The following is a 24,963-nucleotide window of genomic DNA, read 5'->3' as shown; positions in this document are numbered from 1 at the left end:
CTGTAGCCTATGGTCGCTAGGAAGAAGCACAACTACAAGTGATGAACGTGATGAGAGTAGGAGTCAATGGTAGATAAAGGTGGGAGACCAGAGAGATTTTATGTCTTTATTCAAAGCTTGTGCATACTTCTCTGTTTTACAAAGAACAAGTGAAAGATGTGAAGTGGTTAAACCACTTTGGGCACATAAAAAGCAGTCCACAATTTTGATCATCCAACATGGTGACCATTTATATCAGCACATAAATAAATGTGCATACCTGAATTAATGACGCTTTGAGCTAATGCTCCTTTCTTTGTCCTCTTCTAACGTCTTTGTTTTGTTGCCCGGCATGCTGTGGATTTTTGATTGCCGTTTCATTAGAAAGGCAGAGAACTGATTTTTTTAGTTTTATTGTTGATGTTTTACTTACACCATGTCCTCATTACTCTCTGCTAATACAGCGTTTTGCAACAGAGTTCAGCTAGTTTTTAAATCACCATTAATTTTGTGACCTTGTCCAAGCAGTCATACAAAAGATCACAACCTAGCTATGTTTTTTCATTATAATTATAAAAAAGGGGAATTTCAATGTAAATCCAGGAAAAACAGCTCGTTTTAACTTTCTGTCTTTTTGGAAATGAAATTGAAGCATGAAATGAGTACATAAAGCTCATGAAAACTAAACTATAGGAAAATATGCTTTTAAGTTCTTACAAAACAAAGTTTTGTAAAACTGTATTTCAAAAATTATCCTGTTGCTTCTTTTAAAATCTGTAATACTGTATGTATGTTTTAATGTATAAATTAGCAAAAACGTAAAAAGTTATCAACAGAAACCCAAGAGCAATTGAATATTTATATGTGACTAGTATACAAACATAGCTGCTTTCTTCCCGCTCAGCCTCTTACCATTGCTATCCATACCATCATGCCATTTTACTATTATTTCTTTGTATTACTTCTCTATTTTATTCAGCTACTGTAATTTGTATGGCTTCTAGCTGTACATACAAGTCATTTACTGGGCTACACTAGCATGAGTACTGGATCCTTTAGTAGCCATCGAGGAAACTTATTTAGTAAATAAATTGGACAAAGCAAATGTGCAGGAATTGTCTTCAGGATACAAATGCAATGAATTTTCTAGAATAGAAATACTATTGCAGATGCTGTACTTAGTTGGAAATTCATCTTATGAATATAGTCTTTAGTTCCCAATGCAGAACTGTTAGGGCTTTGTGTACAACCAGACCCAATGAAATGTATGATTTAAATGAATGTCAATAGCTTGCCTCTCTGAGAGACAAAGCCTCCAGCCAGGCTCCAAGATCAAACCACATGAGGCCTGCTAACTTGCCCAGCCACTGTATCTCCCAGTTCAACACTATCACCTGCTACTCAGAGCCATCCTTAAATCAGAAGATACTGGTTGCTGGTCCCTCCTCTAAATATTCAGCTATCTCAAGTAGCAAGGACAGGCTGCTCCATGAAGGCAGGCAAGCCAAGAGCCAAGAGTCACAGCTAGGCCAATGGCAGCAACAACCTCACCAAAAAGGAGCCAGGAAGCTGAGTCAGTGAGTCTAGGTCAAGACCAGGTCTGGAGACAGTAACCAGGATCAGTCACAGTCCAGTGATCACTCAACAAGATCCTAGTGATGAGCCAGGTCCAAGGTTAAGCCAGAAAGTCAAGCCAGTGAGCAGGGAGGAGGGGGGGAAACAAGGTACAAGAGTGGGTGCAAGCACAGCAGCAACATTGCTGCAGGGTAGCTCAGGTGAAAACCAAGCACAAAGGGCTCCAGGTTTAAAGCCACCCCTAAGTGAAGGAGGGGGAGCTCCTATAGAAGCTTCTTAGCAGCAATTCCTTGGCAGGGATATCTTAGCAGTGAGCTGGCCTCTAACAGCTAGCTAAAGGGGCGGTCAGTGAGATGTTACTACAGGGAAACCAAACAACCACAAACAGCACATCCTGTATTTGAAGAAAGAGACAAGTCAGGTACTCACATCTTGGAGATGGTTTGGGGTGGAAATTTCATCTCACCTAAGGCTTCAAGTGTAAGTTTATAAGAACCATGGAAGAGGGGAATTTAAACCATAATCCCTTTTTCAGTTGCTTAACACAGGCTCTCCCATTTCAGGCTGCTGGCTGTTGTGAACTCTGTTCCCGTAACATAACAATCCTTGTTAATTAATATACCATGACCTTCTGCTACATGCAGATCCCTTTCCTGGTTCTGGCACTTCAAACTTAGCCATATCAACACCAACTGTATTTGTGTGAATCTAGTCCTTATTCCATATGTAAACTTGAGCCACAAAAATATGCAAGTTGGTTTGTCTGTCCAGCATGTACAGAAGGGGCTAGAATCTACTCGGTTAAGTTATAAAGGGAAGAGTTCAGCAGCCAGCCATTCCAAGTTCTTAATAATAATTATAATAATAATATTCAAAATTTAAGGACCTTAAAGATATTAATGAACAATATATATTTTTTTTGTCTCTTTACAGGGATATATTATAATGTCTATGATGAAAAACACCCTATTCTCAGACATGAATTTTTCAGCTGTGAAAGCTTAATTATAGGCTCGTTAAATTCTGTTTCTGATACTAAAGTGTGCATTTCATTTCAAAGTCCCTATTTTCTGGAAAAGGAAAGCACTAATATAAGCAATATTATTGGAGAAATCATCAAGACGAATCATCTTGTAGTGCCTAGTAAGGTGGAAATGATTACACACAGCAATAAAAATCCTTGCTCCTCTTATGTCATTGGAACTCGTTTTCTGTAAGTTAGGATTTGATCCCAGTAGTGTAGGGATCAGTTCATATCAATGAATTAAGTTAGTAATTCAAATTTTATAAAATTCTGTGAGATTACCAGTCAATTGTTTCATTCATTCATTGAGGTATCACTGCAGGGCAAAACACCTCCTTACCTATTCTACATATTCTCTTCTCATGTTCAGGCATGTACTATGAAAACAGACAAAGCTATTTCTGGCAACTACACAAGCTATGCAAAAAAAAAAAAAAAAAAAAAAAAGAGTTTTATATCACTTCCATTAAAAAACTTACTCTTTCTTTAAACGCTACAGGGGTCAATTGTCAAGGTAACTCAAATCTCCTGAGATAAATGGTCTACCTTATTGAGGCCTCTCCAGCACAGAAGTTTTCTGACCCATCTTTTTACTCTTCCTTGGAGGTCTGTAACAATTTCCTAGAGATGTTTTACAACTTCTTTTAGCTACATTTTGTATTTGTCACATTAGCTAACCCACATATGCAATTTTACTCAAAATACCACACAACCTTTAATTAGATCACCACATCACTTCCCATTCTGTTTGATCCTCTTCCCATTGTCTCTTCAGTAAATTTTATACTCTGATATTTTAATACTAAGCCAGTTAACCAGGAGCCAATCGTGTTTCTACTTAAACTGTTTAATGTTTTGTAATGAAACATGACTTCATGTTCTTCACATTCTTACATAGATTCTCTTCATAAAACAAAGTGAATCTCTCTTTTTTCTTTTTATTTAGGCAATGCTTTCTGCCTATATGACTCGCTTCAGCAACTTAAAAAATTACTTATCCTTTAAAAGTTGGCTAATCTCTCTCCCATCTTTCACTACCTATCCTTTTGCTAAAACAACACACATAAAACTGAATACTAAAATTACAAGGCTACTTCCCTGCTAATTTCTTATACAGATACGGCCTGTCAGTTCTAGATGACTTTGGATCAGCCCCAAACAAAAGAAAATATTCTGGGTAGTATAATCCTGCATGGAACAATGTGATCTGTATAAAAAATTACTTACTGAATCACCAGCACCTCTTTCCACTCCTAGGAGATCTCCCTTCGAAGCAATGCCTGAATTAGTGTAGAGTGATTTGTGGCTTTCCAGCTGTCATTCATTAATTCTTAGGAAATACAATATACAATACAACAGTACTCAGTCTGAGTTTGTAGTTTGCAGTGTCTTAGGAATAGTGTAATTTGCCTGACGAATATTCTTGAAAATGGTTTTCAAGCAATAATTGCAGACCATTATTTCGATAACCCCTCAATCACATTTCACTCCTGATGAAATATTGTGTCGGTCATACAAACCCATAAAGCAGGCAGGGTAAGGAATTCATCTATGGAAAATCTGGTTCACAAAACAGATTACTGAGTTGAAGACAAGGGTTTTCACTCCAGTACTTTAAACTACCCATTCATGTTTCTTTGGCAGAAAGGAAAACACAGGCAAGCCCGGCAGCAGGGACCTCGGTATTCTCATCTGGTTTTGGCATTTATAATCTAGCTGACCCACAAAAGTTGCGCTGTTTTAGAAACAACACAACATAGCTATAATTCTCTGCTAGCTGCCCAGTTTCTCTGAACAAAGCAACAAAGCCACTACTTAGAGTCAGTGCATGACCACTGAGATAGGTTGGGATGTGATGTCCTGGACCTGTGTGAGGATCCAAGAGACTGAGGATCCAAGAGACCTTCAGACCAAGCCAAGGAACTGCTTGCATAAAGCCAGTCAGAGAGACTGTGTAATGCCTGCTTCATCAAGGAATTTTGGCAAGATCGTGACAAGTTCAGGTCAGCCAAAAACACAGCACCTTCAGACATGCACTGTAGCAGAACCTGAGCACATAAGGAGGTTTTCTGATGGAAGCTTAGGCTTCCCAGTAATCAGAGAAGACTCCACGAGGGATATGTTTTAAGTTTATTGCTCTCTTGAGTTTACATGTTAATTAGCCTGAACTGCACATTAGGTAACTAAGAGCTTTTTTCCCTTTTACCAAGTTGATTTAAGAAGTAAATATAAAGATAGGACCATGAGGTAAACATGAATTGAGTATTGCAGCAAATACCAGGGCTAACAAAGCATAACTATTGTTCAGTGTTTAGTGGGCACCATGACAGCAATTATTTTAAGGAAGGATTTAAAAAACAATGCTTCGAGTATTTTTATGGGGAACTCCTCCCATGCTCAGGGGTTTTCATGCTTTCAGCTATTACATCTGCAACTGAAGCTAACTGTGAAATTAGCAATTGATTTATCCCATGGTACATACATGCACATTTGCAACAGTAAAAGTGAGTAGGGGTCAATAGTGAATAGTATGAGTAAACGTTAGAGCCCTTTTTATCAAGTTTTGTGATTCAGTATTTAATCAAATACCATACTGAAACATTTCCATGTTCCCTCTTGTTGCTTGTATCACTAGCACTGTTAACACATTGCTGTTATTTCCAAACAACATAATATGAGCAGTGCCAAAATAACAAGTCAGAACAAAGGAAAAGTTGACATAATAAGTGATGGTATAACTTGCAAGGAGCATAATATGCCATTAAATATAAAATAGAACAATACAAGCCTAACATTTGTAAACAGTTTTTGGTTCTGTAAGATTTAATAAAAATAGATCTCCTTAGGAATGCACATACATATGAAAGTATTTTTCATTAACGTGATACCCTTACAAAAACTCCATTAGAATTTGTAGTCTATTTCTGGTATTGTGTCCTATTATAAAAAATATATGAACAGAAAGAGAAAAATATGGAAATTAACTATTTCTGATTATTTAGCCATGGATTTGAAATAAGAATAAATAGGATACAAATTGTTTCTCATCATATTTGGAAGATGTAATTCATAAACGTAAAATTCATAAACATAAAAGCATACTATGTGTTAATAGTAGTAAAATTATCTAGACCACTCTGCGTACATGATCTCCAATAATTTAGGTTTATCAATATGAAATCAAGATGTAATTACACTATTTTACATTTAGAAACATTTGTAAAATAGACATTTTACTTTAGTGGAAAATGAATCGACTGATGTTCCTAGGAAAAGACATCAGAAAAAAATACTTTATCTCCCTTGTTCATGCAAAATATATGGGATATAATCATCATCACTGCTTCTTAGGGTTTTTGTATGGAATTGACATTAGTAAGTAGATAAAAATTCAGAACTGGATACTTTCAATTTCATGCAAGGTTGCAGAATATGTTTTGAAATTTTCTTGCAAAAACAATAGTTATAATATCTGTAGACAACTCAAAGTGTGAGCAACACTTGCTGAAAAGTTTAATGAGTGGCTCTTTCCTCTTCTACTGGCTTCTTTAAGGGTGGGATTTATTTTTTTTTTCAATTGTGCATTGTATTAAAATAAGACTATTGTTATCATATCTATAAAATAAGGACTTGCATTACCTGTATGGCTGTGAGTATATTGGCTAATGCCTGGCCATATGTGTCATGACAATGAACAGCAAGAGCACTCAGAGGAATTTCTTTCATAACAGCTTCCAACATTCTTTTCATACTTCCAGGAGTCCCCACACCAATTGTGTCCCCCAGGGAGATTTCATAACAGCCCATACTGTACAGCCGTTTCGATACCTGGTTAAAAAAAGAAACACAAAGAGGACAAGATGAAAGAGTGAAAAACAGGGTCCAGAACATACATTAGAAAGGACATGTTTCTCTATAGGTTTCAGTTTTTGTCACACTGAGTTGGATCTACATATCAGAAATCCTCTCTATTCATTCTTGAAAACTGTAACCCAAGAAAAATTTCCCATAGATCCTCTTCTTTTTAACTTTGTAGGTCTGCTTCTGTACATGAAATAGCCAATGAAGCCAAATCTATCAACTTGCTTTTTGACTCTCCCACAGAATCTAAATAAGCAAGATTTTACATTATGAATTAAGTTTCTGTCAAGCCCTTTCCCAACATTTTCCTGTCTCTGGGGATTTCCCAGCTGTTTGTTTTTCTTCATGTACTTTTCAGCTTACGAACTGTGCAGGGTAAAGACCTGCCCTTTTGTTTGCTTATTACACAGAGCCAAGCACATGGCTTAGCTAAGACAATAAATAATTAACAAGAAGCCTGATTTAGATTTGTCTTGGCACTGAAAACATCAATGAAAACTGAAGTTTTAACATACTGTAGTTAATATTAATTTTGCTTGCTTTTCACAAAGCCAAACATTAAAATACTAAAAAAAAAGCAAAACTATAACACAATTAACATCCTAGTTTTTAAGTCTTAAAATTTTTCTTAATACCAAACATAGCCTTATGCTTACTTACAGAAATAGAGCCTTAAATGCTTCAAGAATTGTGTCTGCAAGTTCTTTGTGTGCGTATGAGATTTGAGGTCTGGCCCCATCATGTTTGTATGGAGAGACATACACTAGGCAGCACAGAATTATGTTTGCACATTGCTTTAGAAACTGAATGTAAAAACTTCCTATTTTAGCTTTGTCAAATTTATTTGGAAAGGGTTTCAACTTATTTTCACTTGCTGAGTATGTTTGTCCCCTTTAGCACTCCCCACTGTGCATCGATGATCCCAACAGGCCATTCCATTGGAATGGAATCCCAGTCTGGAAACAACTGTTTAGAAATGAAAAAATACAACTCTTTTCCAAGACGACTTCAGTTGCAGTGCACTCTCCTGTTAAATCAATTCCAAGGCTTCATCAGTGGGATTGCTGTGAATATGTCTGAGGAAACTGACAAAGTACTGCACTAGCAGTCCCGGAAGTACTGGATTAATATCACTGTTCACTTAATTCAAAGAACAGCTGAAAAAGAGCTTCAAGTGGTCTGAATTGTTCTGCTTAAAGCCTGTAAGTGCTATGACTATTGTAAATGTTGTAAAACTCCTTGTGCTTTACAGTCAGAGCCCCTGGTTCATATCAACATAAATTCCATATACACTTAAGAAAGAGACATTCACCAGATTGCAGAAAGGGATTCCATCTTGCAGCACATTTTTATATCATCAGCACATGGCAGGTGTTTAAGCTGGACTACTGTTGTAAGACAAAATAGATCATCTGCAGTTAGAGGTGGATTACCTCTATTTAATACCCAAACTTTAGTTTTTGTTTAAGATCAGGGTGAAAGAAGTAGACTTCTTTTTTTCTTTTTCATGTTCTTTTCTACGCTTGATTCAAACATTTTATAGGTGAGCATTTTAGTGATGGCAAGGAGGCTACATAAACTGCTAGAAACCATACTGAATTCGCTTATTTCCAGTGTTCTTTGGTCTTCTAGCTTTCTGAAAATATAGCTCTGAAAGAACAACAGGACACTTTGCTAACAAGCTGAGCAACATCACTGACTTGTCATGATCTAACCTTAAACTGACCCTTAAAAAGAGATATACATTTAATTTCAAGAAGAATGTGCATGCTTAAAAACTGAATGGGAGTTTTTCATACTGGATTTTCTACCCTACTATGGTAGGAGGCAGCTCATTAGTCATAGTTTTACAAGTTTTCAGTGTGGATTTTTGGGAGTAGGGCGGGGGAGAAGAGAACGCACTGTTTTGTCAGTGTAATCAAAATGTGATTATGAGGTTGCAGCATTGTTAATTGAATAGGTCCGTGTTCTGCATTATTGGGCAGTTTTACTTTGCATCAGCTTTTTGCTGCTTCAAGCTGGTCACCCAACACTGCAGCCCCTTAAGCATGTGAACAATCCTACTGCTGCAAAGCATATTTAAAACTATCCTCTTAAATCAAATACAAAAGGTCATAATGTAGTTACAGATGGTTTTAAGTGAACAACAACATAAAACATGCTGCAGCCCTTGTGATTTAAGAGAAAATTTGCAATAATATAACAATATTGAAACAAGAATGGGTACATTTTCTATAGCTTGATCAGCAAGGGGAAATTACTGTATCATTAATATTTACATGAACTCACTGATCTAGGTTAAAAGGATGCTAAGAGAAGAAAGAAGCAGGCAGAAAGATAAAACCAAGTATACACCTGAAAGATAATGGACAACACAACTGGCTTCGAGGATGTTATCAACATCCTCGTTGCTTTCAACAACTTTCAAGCCTCATTTGCCTAAGGTAGAAAATAAAAAATCAGGGGAGGATAAACAGTTAAACAGTAACTCCACTTCAAGATGAAGATAAGTGATAAAAAGGGTTATGCAGTTTTATTTTAATTAATGATAAATGTTTGTTGTTTTTTTTTAAATAAAGAACCATATGCATGTACCAGATGGATCCTACAAGTCAGAAGGCATCTGAAGTCTGGACTCACGAGATAACTGTATAAAATAGTTATGTACCTAGTAAGCCTGAAATGCATACAGGTTAATGATCCATCTCTCCCAACTGCTTTTGCTTCAGTTAAAGTTTTTGCTTTAAAACAAACAAACAAAAAAAAACTGTTCACTGTCATTGACTGTGGAAAAAACAGTCTAAACCTGTAAACCTTTCAATCATAGCTGCTGATTACAATGCACAGTCACATGCTCTTGTCCCAAGAAAGATGATGACCCAAGAGGCAGCTCCCTGAAAGGGTTGAGCAACATGGCCAGTAATTTTGATAATTCTGATTCAGCAGAGGATGAGTGCAGATGTTCAAGTAAAACCCATTAACAGCTAATCAGATACTTCTATACAAACATCAGTGCTTGCTGAATCAGTGCCTGAATGAATAATTTACTGAGGTAGCTTTCATTCTTAAACACATACACAATGGTGTACAGGTAAAAGACATGCACTTGGATGAAGACATAAAATAAAATAGCTGCGTGAGTAAATGTATGCAGGTTTGGAACATTAGAGCACTCCCACTGTCAAACTGAAAAGGAACCTTTTCCTGCACAAGGAGAGTAGTCAGTTTTTAAAAAACGAGCAACACATGGAAAGAAGCCTGTTGGGGAACATGATATTGCAGTAAGCAATTTACCAACAGCACAGCTGAATCTGTCATCACTGCTCTAACTAAAGCTGTGTCACTTCTAACTTTCACTTCATATTAAAACCAATTAATTTAGAAATACTGAGTACCTTCCAATTTAGCTATTTTTTCAAAGAGTGTAAGTATATGTGGTCACTGTGGGAGAAGCATTATCACAAGTTCCATCTGGAACGTATGCTAAAAGAAGATGCAGAAGAACAAAACCTGAAAGCCACACACAGAGAACACAATATATCAGGCAAATGTTGACGAGCTGCTAGTGCTACAAGAGAAAAAAATAAAAGTAAAAATTGGAGATTCTGCTAGATCACCAAAAATAGGTGAGTAAGTGTAACAAAGAAGACAAGTCTTTCTCCAGGAGTAAAGTTGGTGTGTTCTGCCTTGTGCTGCTTGAATTCTCTCCCCACTTTCATCTTTAACGTCCATTGCACCCTCAGTGCAATCTTTGTCTTCTTGGAAAATATAACACTGGTGATTCACTCTACAGTCTTTTTAATCTGTCATCTCTGCTGTGAAAAAAAATAGACTAAGATATCTTTTTCAATTTCCTTTATTCTAAATGGAAAAAAGGGTGTGCAGAGGGAAGGTGTAGCTTATTCTATCACAGAAATATAATGAGTCAAGTTGTAGGAAATCACATTGGTGATGAGCTTTGGTTCGTGTGTTAGTCACATTACACTTGTATGTCACATGCCAGAAGCACAATGTTTTAGCAGTGGCTCTACTGGCACAGTATGCTCATGCCAGTGTAAAGCAGATTTAATATCAGTTTCCCTTTGCAAGAGGTTGTTGTGTTGGAAATCATCTCATACAATGTGGTCCACTGACATATGTGCTTGAATCTATTTCCTTAAGTATTTCCTTGCATTCTTGTTGAAGGAAATACCACATAATATTTTTCTCATGACTGATAACAATCAAAAAACACTGTTTTCCTTAGATTTGACTGCAGATGGTTGAGAAAAACTGATGCTGTACACCCAGCCTTAGCATTAGCTGTGTTTTGTTTGCTTCCCTTAAATGTTATTCATTAAAGAACTTTTTAGGATTAAGTAGATAACATTACTTATAGACATTTTAAAATGTATATTTATTTCATTAAAAAAGCCAGAAGTTCACTCTTACTTCTGCCACTTTAGCTGGTATGATGTTTCCTTCATACGGGCATCCCAATGCACAAGACACATACCTACAGCAAAAAGAACAACACACAAAGATACTTCTCTTTTATATGTACATATCTATATCCATACATGTTACATTCAAAAAAAAAAAAAAAAAAATTAAATATAATTTTGAATAGTTAAGCCAGTCAGTGCAGAATAAAGATCCCAATGAAAAGTTAAAATTACATCAGATGAAAATAACAGGTTTCCCAAAATTCTTTTTAAATCACAGAACAAAGTTTTATAGCTTTATTTATGCACAATGTATGTCACAATTTGTAAAGGGCTGACAATGCAGCCAAGTTAACTGTGCTGCAGGAAACTTTGATTTTTCTCAGTATTTCCTTTTAAGTTACAAGAGTCAGCTCAAATTTTGCCTTGCCTGGCCCACACAAGGAATTCAGAGGAAGTACGGTATCATTTTCCTCCTTGTGCCAGCTACCTGGATCATAAAGATCAGCAGAAGGACGCAAGCAACTTACAACCACTTTGTCATCTCATCAGTAGCTAGAACTGTGGTGAACAGGGTAGCTTTAGCCCTCTGTATCTCTGCTGGCATTTGTGTGTCAGTGCCTCAGGAAAATTACAGTTCCATTGCAAGGTATGCCTTGGGACATGAAGAATCTGTGAGAACCTGTGTCTCTCAGCAGCTATCTACTCCACAAAGCACAAAAACTGGGAGCCACAACTAAGCCTTCATTGTTCAGTCTTAATGCTGTGTTAATGTACAATTTGGTTTAAATTTCCTTTTTTTTAATGACAATTAAAAGCCATGAAATTCCAATTAAGCTTCTAATTGTTTATCTTAAATTGATTAGAAATAGGATTAAACTAACCAGAAACAGCCATTTGAAATCAAAATAAGTGTGGCTGTAGAGGGATTTACAACAGCTTCAAAGGCAGGCAGAGCCCCATTCCCAGTGGGAGGTTGCTCAACTGCTTAATAGGAGAACAAGAGCCTTCATCGATGCCTTGTCATTCCCCTTCCCTCAGCACTGAAGGATATAATGTAAAATTATACACTGTATAATGCAAACTGGATTGAACAGATGCCAGTTTGTATGTAGTCAAGGTCCACAGGGTAAAGAACGTATTGTTTCTTTGCAGCTGATGGAGAAACTGATTGATAGAATGTGAAATCAGGATGAGTAACAGGCAAAAACAAACTGTGAAAAAATGTCAGCATTTTAATGCATAGAACATACTCCATCCCTTATATGAAGGTATGCTGTTGGCACACTGGAACCAGCAGTGAGAATGAAGCAGACCCTGAACCTAAAAGGAACCTGATTAGCCCCAACAAAGAAATGGAAATTAATTTTATTTCCACAAAAGTGATTGGGTCCATTACATCCTGCTCATAATTTTAGCCCAGATGCCTACTAGGCATGATTTCAATTATCTGTATGTTATTATGAAAACCGGGTTTTTCAAACTTGGCCATACACTTCATTAGATATCCCCTGATTTACATGTCACCATTTAAGGTTTAAAATTCTCAATTTTCTTATCTACATAAAAGAGTAGCTACTTTTAACAACTAAGCACAGTCCTGCTTTTCAGTGACACAAGTCTGAAACAATTCAAGATAATTTCCTTAATTTTTTTTGCATACCTAGAGTTTTTCAAATGCTACCAAGCATGAAAAAAATTAGAGCCAAAGGATTGGTTTTTACATAATACCATGGTGCCTAGAGCTAGTGAACACAGACTTGTAATGAAATTATTTTGTAACATCAGCCACAAAACTCATTATGAAGTGAGCAAGAACAGTACTAAATACAAAGTAAATGCAAAACATACAGTATGTATGCACATGTTCCCTTTAATTACATTTATCTGACATGTTCCTAACAGCTATATATATTAGATCAGGTAGAACTGAATTTGGTAATGATAATGTGGCATGAGTGACATCTGGAATGGGGTAGGGCAAACAGAAGTAAAAACAGGCCAAAAGGTATCTATAGAGCAAGGATATACTCCCTGTAGTTCACACCAGCTAGCAGAAACTCGCCTGAGCTCACATAATTCAGCTGCGCGTACTGAGGTATGAAAGTATGTGGTGACCGTAGGAATCTGCCTTCTACAACATACAAATCTGTTTGAGATTATGAACTCTCTGCATGCTTCTACCATTGTGCCTCGCCTGACATTTTAAACAAGGAAAATATGATAGATATAATCTAACTGGGCATCTGATACTACACTGGAGAAAACAGGGATTACTAAAAGAATTAGACAGGTAAAGGACTTCCTACCAGAGGGAACAAAGTCCTGTAGAGAATGAAAGAACTGTTTTTAGTAGAACTTGCCAAGGATGAGTTGGGCAGAATTTTGTTTAATATTTTCATTTAATGAACTGTCATAAAAAGTGTGATGATAACAGTAAATTTTTTGATACTGTCATTACAAAAAAAGCACTGGGATTTGTTGAAGGACAGACAGGATCAACAGAAATGGGACTCGATAGCAGTGTCAAAGGAAGTGAAATGCCTAAGATGAGGCTGTAAAACTGTGAAATGCACTCCAAAAATATAACAGGATAAGCACTTTTAGTAGAGAACATAAAATATGAATTCCATTTGACAAGTTCTTGTTATGTTCTTATTGGAAATAGCAGATACAATTTGAGTCATTCCTAGAAAAAGTAATACAAGCTGGAACAGATGCCAGTAAGAGCCAGCACAGCTAACAGCAGTACAGAGAACCTATGATATGAAAAAAGAAAATGTGCATGCCAAGGTGAAAAAGGGAATATAATCATTTATCTGCTCTGAGCATTTGCCAAGACATCCAGACTTAAGGCAGCTCTGGGTGGGATGCTTTGTAATTGCATTTGTGTGGTTCCAAATTAATAAACTCAAGTAAGAGGAGGTTTTGAAGGAAAGTTATCTGCTATATGCAGATACATTTGGCAGCTACATTTTCTTTGTGGTGTATGAAATAACCCATAAGGCATAAAAAAGAATCCAGACAAAGCAGAGCCCCAAGACCTCCACCCACACCCCTCCAAAATAGGTTTTAGAGACTTTGAAGAACATGGTGAAGAACCACTTGGAAAGAAGAAAATGAACAAGACAGCCATAGAAAGCAACAAAGGACACAAGTTTAAAGAAGAGCCTGGTCAACTGCAGCAAACACTACTGACAAGTCGAGAAGAATAAGGATAGACTACTGTTTCTGAGATCTTGTCATCAGGGAGTTTGGTGAGAGCCGTTGCAGTTGCAAGCAAGGAACAGAAGCCAAAGTGTAGGAGTTATAGGAGGGAATCACAGAAGAGGGTCTCCAGACGGTAATTATAAACAGCGCCTTCAATGAGCTTAGGAATGAAGCAGAGATAGGCGATGAGATATGATATGAAGAACCAAGTGGGGTCAAAGGTGCAATTTTTAAGAGGCAAATGCTTGCTTCTATTGCAATGGAAAAGAGCCAGAGGACAGCAAGAGGTTAAGAAAGAGAGTAAGGGAGGGGAGAAATAAGAGGAAGAACAGAACATGGGGTCACTGGGGCAAGTAGAAGGGGTACAGATGGGAAGTAGACAAGAAACTCCTGCTGTTCTGACAGTGGAGAAGGAGAAAGCATTATGGGAGGTGAGGAAGAATAGTGACAGAAGGAAGGGCATACTGTATCTATTTTTCCTTAGGAGAAAAAGCAAGAACTTGTGTGAAGAAAAGCAGAGGGGAAAAAGAGGGAAGAATTTGAGCAATGAGTTGCAGAGGCAACTGGGATTTAATTTGGGATTTAATATTCTCCAATTAAGCTGGAGAATACAGCTGTTTTCTAAAAAGATGGCAGGACTAAAAGAAAAAAGGAATTTGTAATGAAAAAGACTGTCTTGGTCTCGGAATATTCACCAGAGACACTCCTTAGTATGAGAGCAGAAGCAAATATCTGGGAGTTCACAAACCAGACTTTGCAATGGAAGTGTTTAATTCTAAGTATGCACTTAAATCTTTGCTGAATCAAGGCCAGGCATTTTAGTAGCTTAACTATGTCTTTAGCATGCTGTCAAGAAATAGCCCAAGCAACCAGAGTAGAAAGAAGGGCTTGCAATATGTGGAGGTATCTATAAAGCTGCTTTAGGAACACATAGGTTGATGCTGTTTCTCTCACTCAGGTTGCGTGAAATCAGAATTACTCTCTTCAGTAAAAAAAAAAAAAAAAAAAAAAAAAAGTGATAAAAAGATCTCTGCTTCCTTCACCTGGCAGGGGTTACCTAGTCTCTTGCCTGTTTTCCAGATTTCTCTGCAGGTGAGTATCATTTGATCTTAATGATTCTATGACTCAAAAGATCTTCTCCTAAATTGTTTTCTATGAATATAATAACAATTAAGAAATAAAACCCAACAACTTTAGTGTGTAATATTCTGGATAAAAATGCTGAACAGCCTCTGGGGATGGGGAGGGATAAGGAAGAGGAAGAGAGTTTTCAATTTCTTCCAATAAGCCAAAACCAAATTGCAGAGCTCCACAAATGGAACGTAAGACAATATCAGGTCCCCAAGATCAAGGTCACTAGGAATGGTGATAATCACCACACCAGCCCAATGACTGTGAAGTGCAGGATATGAAACCACAAACAGGGTAAATGAGCAAACTTTTCATAACCAAAGTGTTAAAAGGAAAATGAATCCAAGCAGAAACTGAACTCCATGTTGTAATCAGCCCTTTGTCAGCTTGTTTCAGCAAGAGTTCCAGAGCCAGATCCACAGCTGCTACCACAGCTGGAAGCACGGAGCCTCCTGAGAAGCCAGTTGCAGACTCAGATGCTGCTGTTTCCTGTTTATTATTATAGTGTAAGTTCGCATATAATTTACCATGTTCACTGCAGATGTATTTATTTTTATTGGATGTTCGTGCTAAAATGTATATGCCTATCATTTGGTGAATTCATAATACGAAGGTTGATCTGTCTCTTTGCAAAGGAAGACATTTGTTAGAAACAGGCAACCTTTACCGCAAGGAGAGGGAAATACAAAGAAGAGAGGAGGTAAAGGAGATTGATTCTTCCAGAAACACAATCTCCAAGCCAACCCCAAAATGTGTAAATAAGTCCAGAATTTCTTTCTGCACCTGATTTAAAAAATAAAAATATCAAAAAATAGCTCTCACTTTATGTGCTTTTCAAAGTGAAAGCCTATAGTATTCATTAGTAATTTTAAGATGCCTAGAAAACACCACCAAATTCCAAAAGTGACTTCTCTAAAAACAGAAGAAAACAGTTACTATAATGAAGGGGTCACTTAACCACTTCAGGTTTGATACCTATATCCATGTGGCAATCAGTTACATACTAGCAAACACACTGTATTGTTACCTCATAATTTCATATTAACATTTCATATTTGAATTTCCACTAATACTTTCAAGAAAGAGGGACAATTTTTAATTACCGCAGGTATCCTTTTTTAAAAAATAAATAAATATATATTAAAGGAAAAGCTATTCTGGTCCAACAGTAGTATTTTTTTTTACAGGCACATAAAAATTGAGTAAAAAATGGTAAAAAGCTGTTCCTAAGAAAAATCTCTCCTTTTATATAGTGCAATCATCCAGTATGATAGAATTATTATAATGGCTCCTACATCATTTTCTTAACCTGTGCCCAGTACAGCAAATGCACAAAATCCCATCATGCTAGCAATCTCTGAATTCTCAAACTTCTCCCGGGGACTGTGACCAGCTGGCTTAATATCGTGCAACCCTGTACTTGTTTACCATTCACACATTAAAATGTTCTGCTTCCAAGGAAGTCTATTAAATGTTCGTCTACATTTTGTTGTTCCCACAGTCTCAAGTATAAGCTCACTTATAGTGACATGAAGGTGTTAAGCTGGTTTTACTAACTTTCTAAAGCAGCAATAATACAAATCACCCTGTTACTTATATAATTGTGACTATGCTACAGAACATAATGTAGTCTAACAACAGTGGTTTAAAGCACTGCAAAAAAATTAAAAAACATGTGTAGTCCAGCCCTATATATTCTAGAAAGTCAGAAAATATGAGGTTGAAGTTTCTGCCTGTATTTGTAAAATATACACAGCTTTAAATTGCATTGATTTGTGCAAAACTGCATTGTTAAGAGTTTATCTGATGGTACTTCTGAGTATCCAGCCAAATGACCTGAATTAAGGTATCTAAGATGAACTGTAAAAAAAGGAAAAATGGCATTATTGAACTGAATTAAGATCAAATTGTCTTGATAATCAGAAGTTTCGGATAATTAGAATGTTTCTTTATTAACAAAATAAACTTTGTTATTTCCAAAATTACTTGATATAAAGTATATTAAAAGAAAACTGATACATTCTTTCACATGTATTTTTTTTCAAAATAAATGCAAATATAAAAAGCAGAATGAAGATAAGTAAAATTGAATCTTTATTCTATAACTTCTACGATTTTGTCTTACCTTGTGTATTAGCATAGATGTAAAACAATAGTTATTTCCTATAATCAACAATTATAGTACTTTTAACCTGTAACCTTTATTATACTGTAACATAAAAGGTATCAGTTGTACTATTTTGATAATATTGCAATATAATTGTTTGTATGCTATCTATCTGTCATAGCAAAAAATATCGCTATATTTCAGCTGGTATTGAATTCTATAGACACATATCAATATATTCCAATATTCTTTTACATATTGTGAACTCAGCATACTGCTCATTCTTAAAAGTTACAAGACTATAAACTAAGGAATTATATACACCAGTTTAGAATTAATGTGTGATTACATGTGTTTTAATTTATGAAGCAGCAGCTTTGTAAGGAAATGCTTCTAGAGTTAAAAGTTATTTTACAGCAAACATTTCCATCTGTTTTTCTAACATTGAACCTCTAAACACTTGCATACACACTCACATTTGCACATGCAAATAGCCCAAATGGCCTCAAAAGGGCTCTTCACATGAATTTTTTTCAGGACTGGGACATAAATACAGCTTTTAATTGCTGAAGAGGTGCTTTTTTGATATATATAAAATATTACAACCTTTCAGCTTCATATTCCCTGTTAATTTTATTAGGATTAAGACAGTCGTATACAGAACTGAATGTTTCAGAGGGAGATAGATTATTTCACTGTCACGGGATATACAGTAGGTACTGAAGTGCCATTTCTGGAAAACAGGGACAGGAAAATCCCTATTTCCTTACTGCTCTTCTATTGTAGCAACTGTGATTTATTTCCATGTCTTTTTAAATTTTGGAATGCATTCACTTTGAAGAATCTCTTTTAACCAGATTTAACTTCACTTCTCCACATATACATTTACATTAAAATTGCATCTATGGTAAAACACAATCCAAGTGATTACTTGCAACTATCATTTGCCACAATTTTTTACCAATCCTGGATTGGTAAAAAATCCATTTTTAATCACTGAAAAAGATATGGTACTTTTAACAGTACCTGAATTATGTATTAATAAATGCAATCCTAAAACCAGCAGTATTTTGTGCCATGTCACATGCAAAATATGCATAGTGGTCATTAGCTGACCACAGTTTATAACACTGATTTGGCAGTGTCTTCACAGAATGTGTCCCAGATGTTATTGTAAAGTTTTTATGCACGTACAAAAAAATAAAAATTAAAACCCCTTTATGATGCTAATAAATAGTCTAACTGCTAAGACCATATGCAAGATTTCAATTCTTCATAAACATTTGAACTAATTTAGTAAACATTTAGAAAACTGTGTGCTGTGCTACAGATTTTAAATGTGACAGCTGACAACATAAATTTTCTGGATGATGATCGAGTCAATGTTAGTGCAGCTGTAGCAACAGTAAGACATGCAAAAGCTTAAAGTTTAGTTTCAACTGTTTGAGTGCATTTTTCATAAGATTCAAGGATTGCCAATGATTTACACTCACTACATAAATTCTAAAATGCCAGTAAAAATAGGAAATAAAATTTGAACCCCTTAAAATTATTTTTGGATGTATTTTTGAACTGCTCAAATAAGGTGTTAGGGCAAGGCACTAAATTATCCATTTCCTGCAAATAAATAACACTTTAAACAACAATAGTGCTTTAGAAAGGAAACAGTCTCTGTATTGAAATTAATATAAATACAATTTATGCATATTAATATTTTTATTACCTAAGTAATTCAAGCAAAATATTTAGCCTACAAAATTTACATTAGAAGCCAAAATGTGTAGCCCTGGGAGCTTGCTTGAGTAAAGGCTGCAGAGTTTGGCCACAGTTCTTTATAAGCAGCTATTCTCCAAAAGAGTGATTGAAAAAAATAAATAAATAATAATAATTCTCAGTGCACAAAGTGCAAATCTTTGCCCTAATACTCCACAGCTTCATTTCGTGCTACCTTGCACCATAAAGCCTATTAATACATTAATTGTATCTATTGCAATTTACATAAATTACAAGATTCTAATCCTTAGTATATGCACAGGTAGAATGGGGTTTAGCTGCTCTAACTTTTGATATCAAAGATAATCACCTACAGCCCATGTCTTAGACAGGCCAATCTATAGTGTGACTAACATAGGATAGGACCCAAGCTCCTTTGCAGCCAAAAGGATCATCCAGAGAGTGATCCATCTTATTCTAAGGCAGGTACTTAAGAAAGCACACATGATAAATTATAGTCTGAAGGCTGCCTATTTCTCTCTGGTAACTAAAAACAAATTTAGGACAACAATCTCAGACTTGTCATATTTTCATGCTCAGCTTTGCCTCGTGTTACAACAGTAGCTGTAATCAATATGTAATAATTATAAATAAATGCCACTTAACAAAATAAAACCTGAAATTAATCTTCTCCTTGAAATTAAGAAACAATCAGTGAAATAATGAGTACCAGTTCTAAATACTGAATATTGGCTGATAAATTAAGCAATATTCCATACTCTAGTTCCTAAAATGCTAGGTTTGACATCATTTAATGTAAACTCCCAAATTTCAAATACTGAAACTCAGTTTCTGCCCCTGCTTGACTTGTGACACTTACAATATAGATCTGGGCATAACTGCGTAAAGAACAACTTGCTACAAAGTCCTAATCATCTCATCATTCAGACAATCTCGCAAAAAAAGTTTCATGGAAAATGCCATTTACTTCATCGGTCACTAAAAGTAATATTTATAGTAGCAGCTATATGGGATCATAAATCAAGATGGTAAATCACAGACTTCAATAGCTAACTCTTTTTTCATTGTTTTATCTTCAGGAAAAAGTCACTTTCATTGCACTGAATATTACTACCAGAGCTGTTTATTTGTTTGTTTGTTTGTTTTTAAGTTCCGCTTCCTGATTATCTTCTCCACACTTTTCATTAAGAAGGAGAAGCTCTCTGTTTTATATAATTAAATGCAATGTAAAACTCCACAAGTCTTCTAAATGTACTTCAGTATTTGCAAACTAATGAAGCACCTCCACTCAAGTCCTAAGGAATTCAGTGCAGGCTTTTGTTGAGTATTAGCACAAGACTTCCAGAATTGAGCTGGAATTGATGGGCTGCTTCCATAATCGTCCTATCATAAGCAGCTGAAATACTGTAAACAGACTTATTTACTTCCTGGATTTGGCATTCAGAACTGATGCTTCCTCTTTATGGGTATTTCTTTATTTTTTAACTAATTAGACGTTTCAAGTCCACCTTCTAGAACTTTGTTAAAGAGATCTGTCATTAGAGTCTTGTATTCTGCATGTTCATGCGCCTGATCTTTTTTTCTGGTTTTCAGAATTCTAGTCTACAAAAGACAGGATATTGAAGCTTAACAGAAGATACTGAGGTAGATGGACGCTAATCAATCCTTTTTATTTCTAAGCAATCATTCAGTCTCAGTGCTTCCTAGAGATTTCTGTAACTCATTAGGAGTGTGTCTAAATGAGTATGAACGTGCAGCTACGAGACTCAGTGTATCACAATAGCTGATAACTATTCTCTCAAAAACATTATTTGTTTGGACTCTGATCCCTAACAACATTTCATTTCTCATTAATTACTACTTTGCCTCTTCAAAATCTTCCTGGAAGGGATTTTTTAAATGTGCATTGAAAATCCAAATGGATTGTATTAACTGGTTCTGATTTATTTTCTAACTTACTAGCATGTTCAAAACTTTATTTTCAATATTTTCATATACTGAAAACAATATTCAGATGATGCTTTAGATACTTTGAATTATTACTTGAGGTTTTCTGGCTATGAAAGAAAGCTCCATTTTCTGCAATTTAGATTCTTGTCAGAGTTCTAGCAGATTAGCAACTTCACTATTGAATTAAGTTAGATCCCCTTGGACAAATACTAGCCAGTCTTCTAAAATTATTGACTTGTTGAAATATAACTTTAGTTTAATATCTTATATCTCAATGTCTCAATCTCCAATTTTCACTAGAAAAATTAGTTCCCAAGCTAATATTCTGTGCTGAAGATAGCTGTAATATAAACACACTTCAATGTACTTATCCCTTCTAATTGGATTCTTTACTCAGTTACAGTCCTACAAAGGCAATCATTCTGTCAGTGGCCTCCTGCTTCTCAATGATTCACTCTTCTTAGACTTGTAAGGCTGAGGAAGATAGCTATAGCTGGAATGGACTTACATCACAGCTTTCATTCACAGCTTCAACTTTGTTCTCTTTATAGCATATCTGATATTTAGCAGTCCACTGCTGAAGTGTTGTGTAACATGTTGCACCTGGCATGACAGATTCAATAAAATTGTCCTGCACATGCCATGTGAAGTTTGCTTAGGTTTGCACACTGAAGTGAAATTACAGATCTTTGCACTGGATGCACAAAGTAAGCACTTCTGATCTGATAGTAAGTAAGCACTTCATAATCTGATTATATTTTCTCTGGGTTAATTTTTTTTTTTTTTTTTTTCATCTCTGGATTGCTGTTCTTCACTGTTTGCTTTCTTACATGATTATTGATATCCCTTTCACTGCATCTTCTAAGCTTGTTTTCTTTCTTTTTATTCTTAATTATTTTAATATTATTATTGTCTTATTCTGTTTTGCTTCTCTCATTTTCTGCCTCTTAGTTCATCCTCTTTCTAAGTGTCTTCGCAACCTGGTGCTCTCTCAATCTTTTCTGCTGTGTGACCACATATGATTGATCAGGTAGTTAACAACAAATGTATGGGAATGTTGTAGAATCCCATTGTGGGAACAGCCATTTCCATCACGTGTCAGTGTATCAGAGCCAGAATAGCTTCTGCTGGCATAATACAAATGCCTTAGACACACATTTGTGGAAAAGAAGCAGCGGGGTTCCACTTTCTTAAGCATGTGCAAACTAGTGCAGAGAAGATTAGTTACCATTTTAAGCTCCAACATCAACTTAGAGTCCACCACAGGGAGTTTCTTCATCAGCTGTAGTTTACATCTCCTGGACCAGTTGCAAAGTCCATTTATTGACACCCATAGCTATCCAAAAATACATACAATGCACAAGTTTTGAGGATTCCCTTGATGGTTGGCTGGCTCTGTTGTGCCATTTGTTTTGAGTTTTGGTAGTGAAATACAGGAACATGAAAGAAAAAACTACTTGACATGCTTAGACATCTGAAGAAACTGGAACACAGAAATTTTGTGAACCAATGTTCACCAGTGCTAAAGGTTTGTTGCTATACAAATGCTGCCTTTTCTGATTTGACTGTGTCCTTTTATCTAAACCTATCTGGGACCTACAATTCTGTCTGATTAATCCCTGATCTTAATCCTCCTGGAGAACTTCAGTTGCTAGTTATATTCTCAGCTCAGAGTTTACTTTCAGAAAAACACAGCAAATAGGTGTAGAGATCTGTTAGACAACAGACTTCTTATAAGATATGCTGCTCAGGAAGGCAAAACCTGACTCTGCTTGAGAGAATAGTAGCTAGGTAGAGTATTTAAACTGGTACAAATTCATGTTTCTTAATACACTGAAAGATATTACCTGTAAGTGATTGTCCACCTGAAATACATAACCAGGCTAGCCAAAAAGGATTGAACACTTACAAGCTGTGTGTCAAAACCCTTTGTTGGATAGATGTGTGTTAAAATCCTTGGGTTGGACAGGATGTCCTCCGAAGGTCCCTTTCAACCTCATCCATTCTGTTATTCTCTGATCCTCTGAGGCTGAGGTAGAACTAGAAGTCAGGTCTGCCCTTCTCAGGGCAAATACTCAAACTAACACAGTATTGTGCAAGAAGAGAGCAGTAGCATTACCTCTTCACTATTTCTGAAGCAAAGAGAAATCCCAGTATTTATTCCCGACAGGTTTCCAAGCACTAAGCCTGTAAAATATCTACCTCTATCACTTTTCAGCTCCAGGTACTTCCTTAGATTGAGTTTATATGTAGCTTGTATGACTAATAATTCTCAATGGACCTCACTGAGGAGTTTCATCTTGAAACTATATGAACGTTATTGTATTCACGAGGATGTTCACCAATAATCTTAGATATGAAGCTCTGCATAATACAACAGAAAAAGCAAATGAAAAAGACTGTCCAAGGGCCAGTAACACTCAGGAGTATTTCAACTTTAAAATAAAATACTCTAGATAAAGATAAATACTGGCAATTTCAGAGCTGCATGCACTAGATACTCCATACACTTCAGCTCCTGGAGATTTCAGGATAACCATCATGATATTTTTTTTCTTTAGGAAAAAATTTGTTCCATCATTTTTATACCTTGATCCTACAGTGTATTAAGTGATACATTATCAATACTATTATTCTGTATGCAGGATACTTTTTAAGGTTCAGGATGTTATAAGATCTCAGCAACACAAAACAAATTTTATTCTGTCACCTATGATAATATAAAAATTTGCAGAGTAAATGGATATGTAGATACAGTTGTTATTTTTTTCAATTTCCAGAAAAACTAGTTGTCATTAGTATTTACAATATATAGAACAAAATTAATAAATATATGTTTTTTTTAAAAAAAGTGTTTTCACAATAAAAACTGTTATTTTATTACATTAAGATGTAAAAATTTGGTAGTATCCTTTTCTACTGGTACAAAAATAATCCCTTTAACAGTGACTCCAATATCTCTGTATTACTTAAGAATCTTTATATTTACCCACGCACTGGAATATTCATATTCCTTGCTGATTTAACAACTTCTTCAAATTTTTCTATGCTTTCTTCAATAGAACAATTAATATTCATTTTGCTAAAAGATTCAGATGCTGCACCAAATACTGAGACTTCTGTAGCTCCTGCTGCAATCTGGAAAATACATTTCAACAAAATAGAAGCATAACACTGTATTAGAAGTTTAGATTGTTCAATTCTGTATAAGACTTTAAAGTACATTATAAATCTCATCTATATCTCAAATAATAGTTTAATTACATTATTTTTAATCTACTACATACAAACCAATTGAATTAAACTTTGAGTTCATTATGCTGTGGCAAATTTCCTTCCTCTTCTTATCAATTTGATACACATACATTTCTGAAGTGATAAAACAAGGTATTAAAATGCAGGAAATTATGTGAATATACTCCAAAAATAACAATGATTGATACTTACATTTCATTTTTCACATAAAAGAAAAGATCAAATAACATCCCTGAAATATCCATCCTCTAAAAAAATCCTGTTTCTAGTGAACTCTAGGAAGTCATTCTCACACTTAGGACAGGGCTCTGTACCCTGCTTGTTCCTACACCAGCAACAGTAACCAAAAGGAATTTCTTTGATACAGTCAACTGTAGGATCCAGAGCTCCACTGGTCTTGGTGTCATAGTTGATAGGGACAGTACGTAGAATGTGCATCTGGAGTCTGCTGAGAAAAAGTCTCTAAGCAAATACCAGCCTAGAGAATTTGTCAATGTTTTTACTTCACTGAAGGGGCACTTAGCCTGAGCTTGTACTCAGTACCTCAGTAAATCAAATAACATGAGGTAAATCAGAATGATGAAAGTCAAGTGATTGGAGAAAACATTTAAACTTAGGAGAATAGCTAATTAATTCTCACTTTCCAGTGACTCTTTTTCTATGATAAAATAAAATAAAATAAAATAAAATAAAATAAAATAAAATAAAATAAA

At 35.6% G+C, this 24,963-nt stretch overlaps 1 protein-coding gene across 1 annotated transcript in view; it reads right to left on the bottom strand.

Moving 5' to 3' along the window:
• The window catches only part of HMGCLL1 (3-hydroxymethyl-3-methylglutaryl-CoA lyase like 1), a 79,499-nt gene that overhangs the window by 23,755 nt on the left and 30,781 nt on the right, over positions 1-24,963 (bottom strand). The window contains exons 5-7 of the mRNA XM_032184426.1: positions 23,985-24,133; positions 10,871-10,934; positions 6,218-6,406 (exon numbers count right to left, since the gene is read on the bottom strand). Of these exons, the coding sequence (XP_032040317.1) occupies positions 6,218-6,406; positions 10,871-10,934; positions 23,985-24,133 (402 nt within the window). The remainder of the gene's footprint in view (positions 1-6,217; positions 6,407-10,870; positions 10,935-23,984; positions 24,134-24,963) is intronic.

This window comes from Aythya fuligula, chromosome 3, assembly GCF_009819795.1.
Source record: "Aythya fuligula isolate bAytFul2 chromosome 3, bAytFul2.pri, whole genome shotgun sequence".
Lineage (NCBI taxonomy): Eukaryota > Metazoa > Chordata > Aves > Anseriformes > Anatidae > Aythya > Aythya fuligula.
This window is presented reverse-complemented; position numbering and strand designations above follow the sequence as displayed.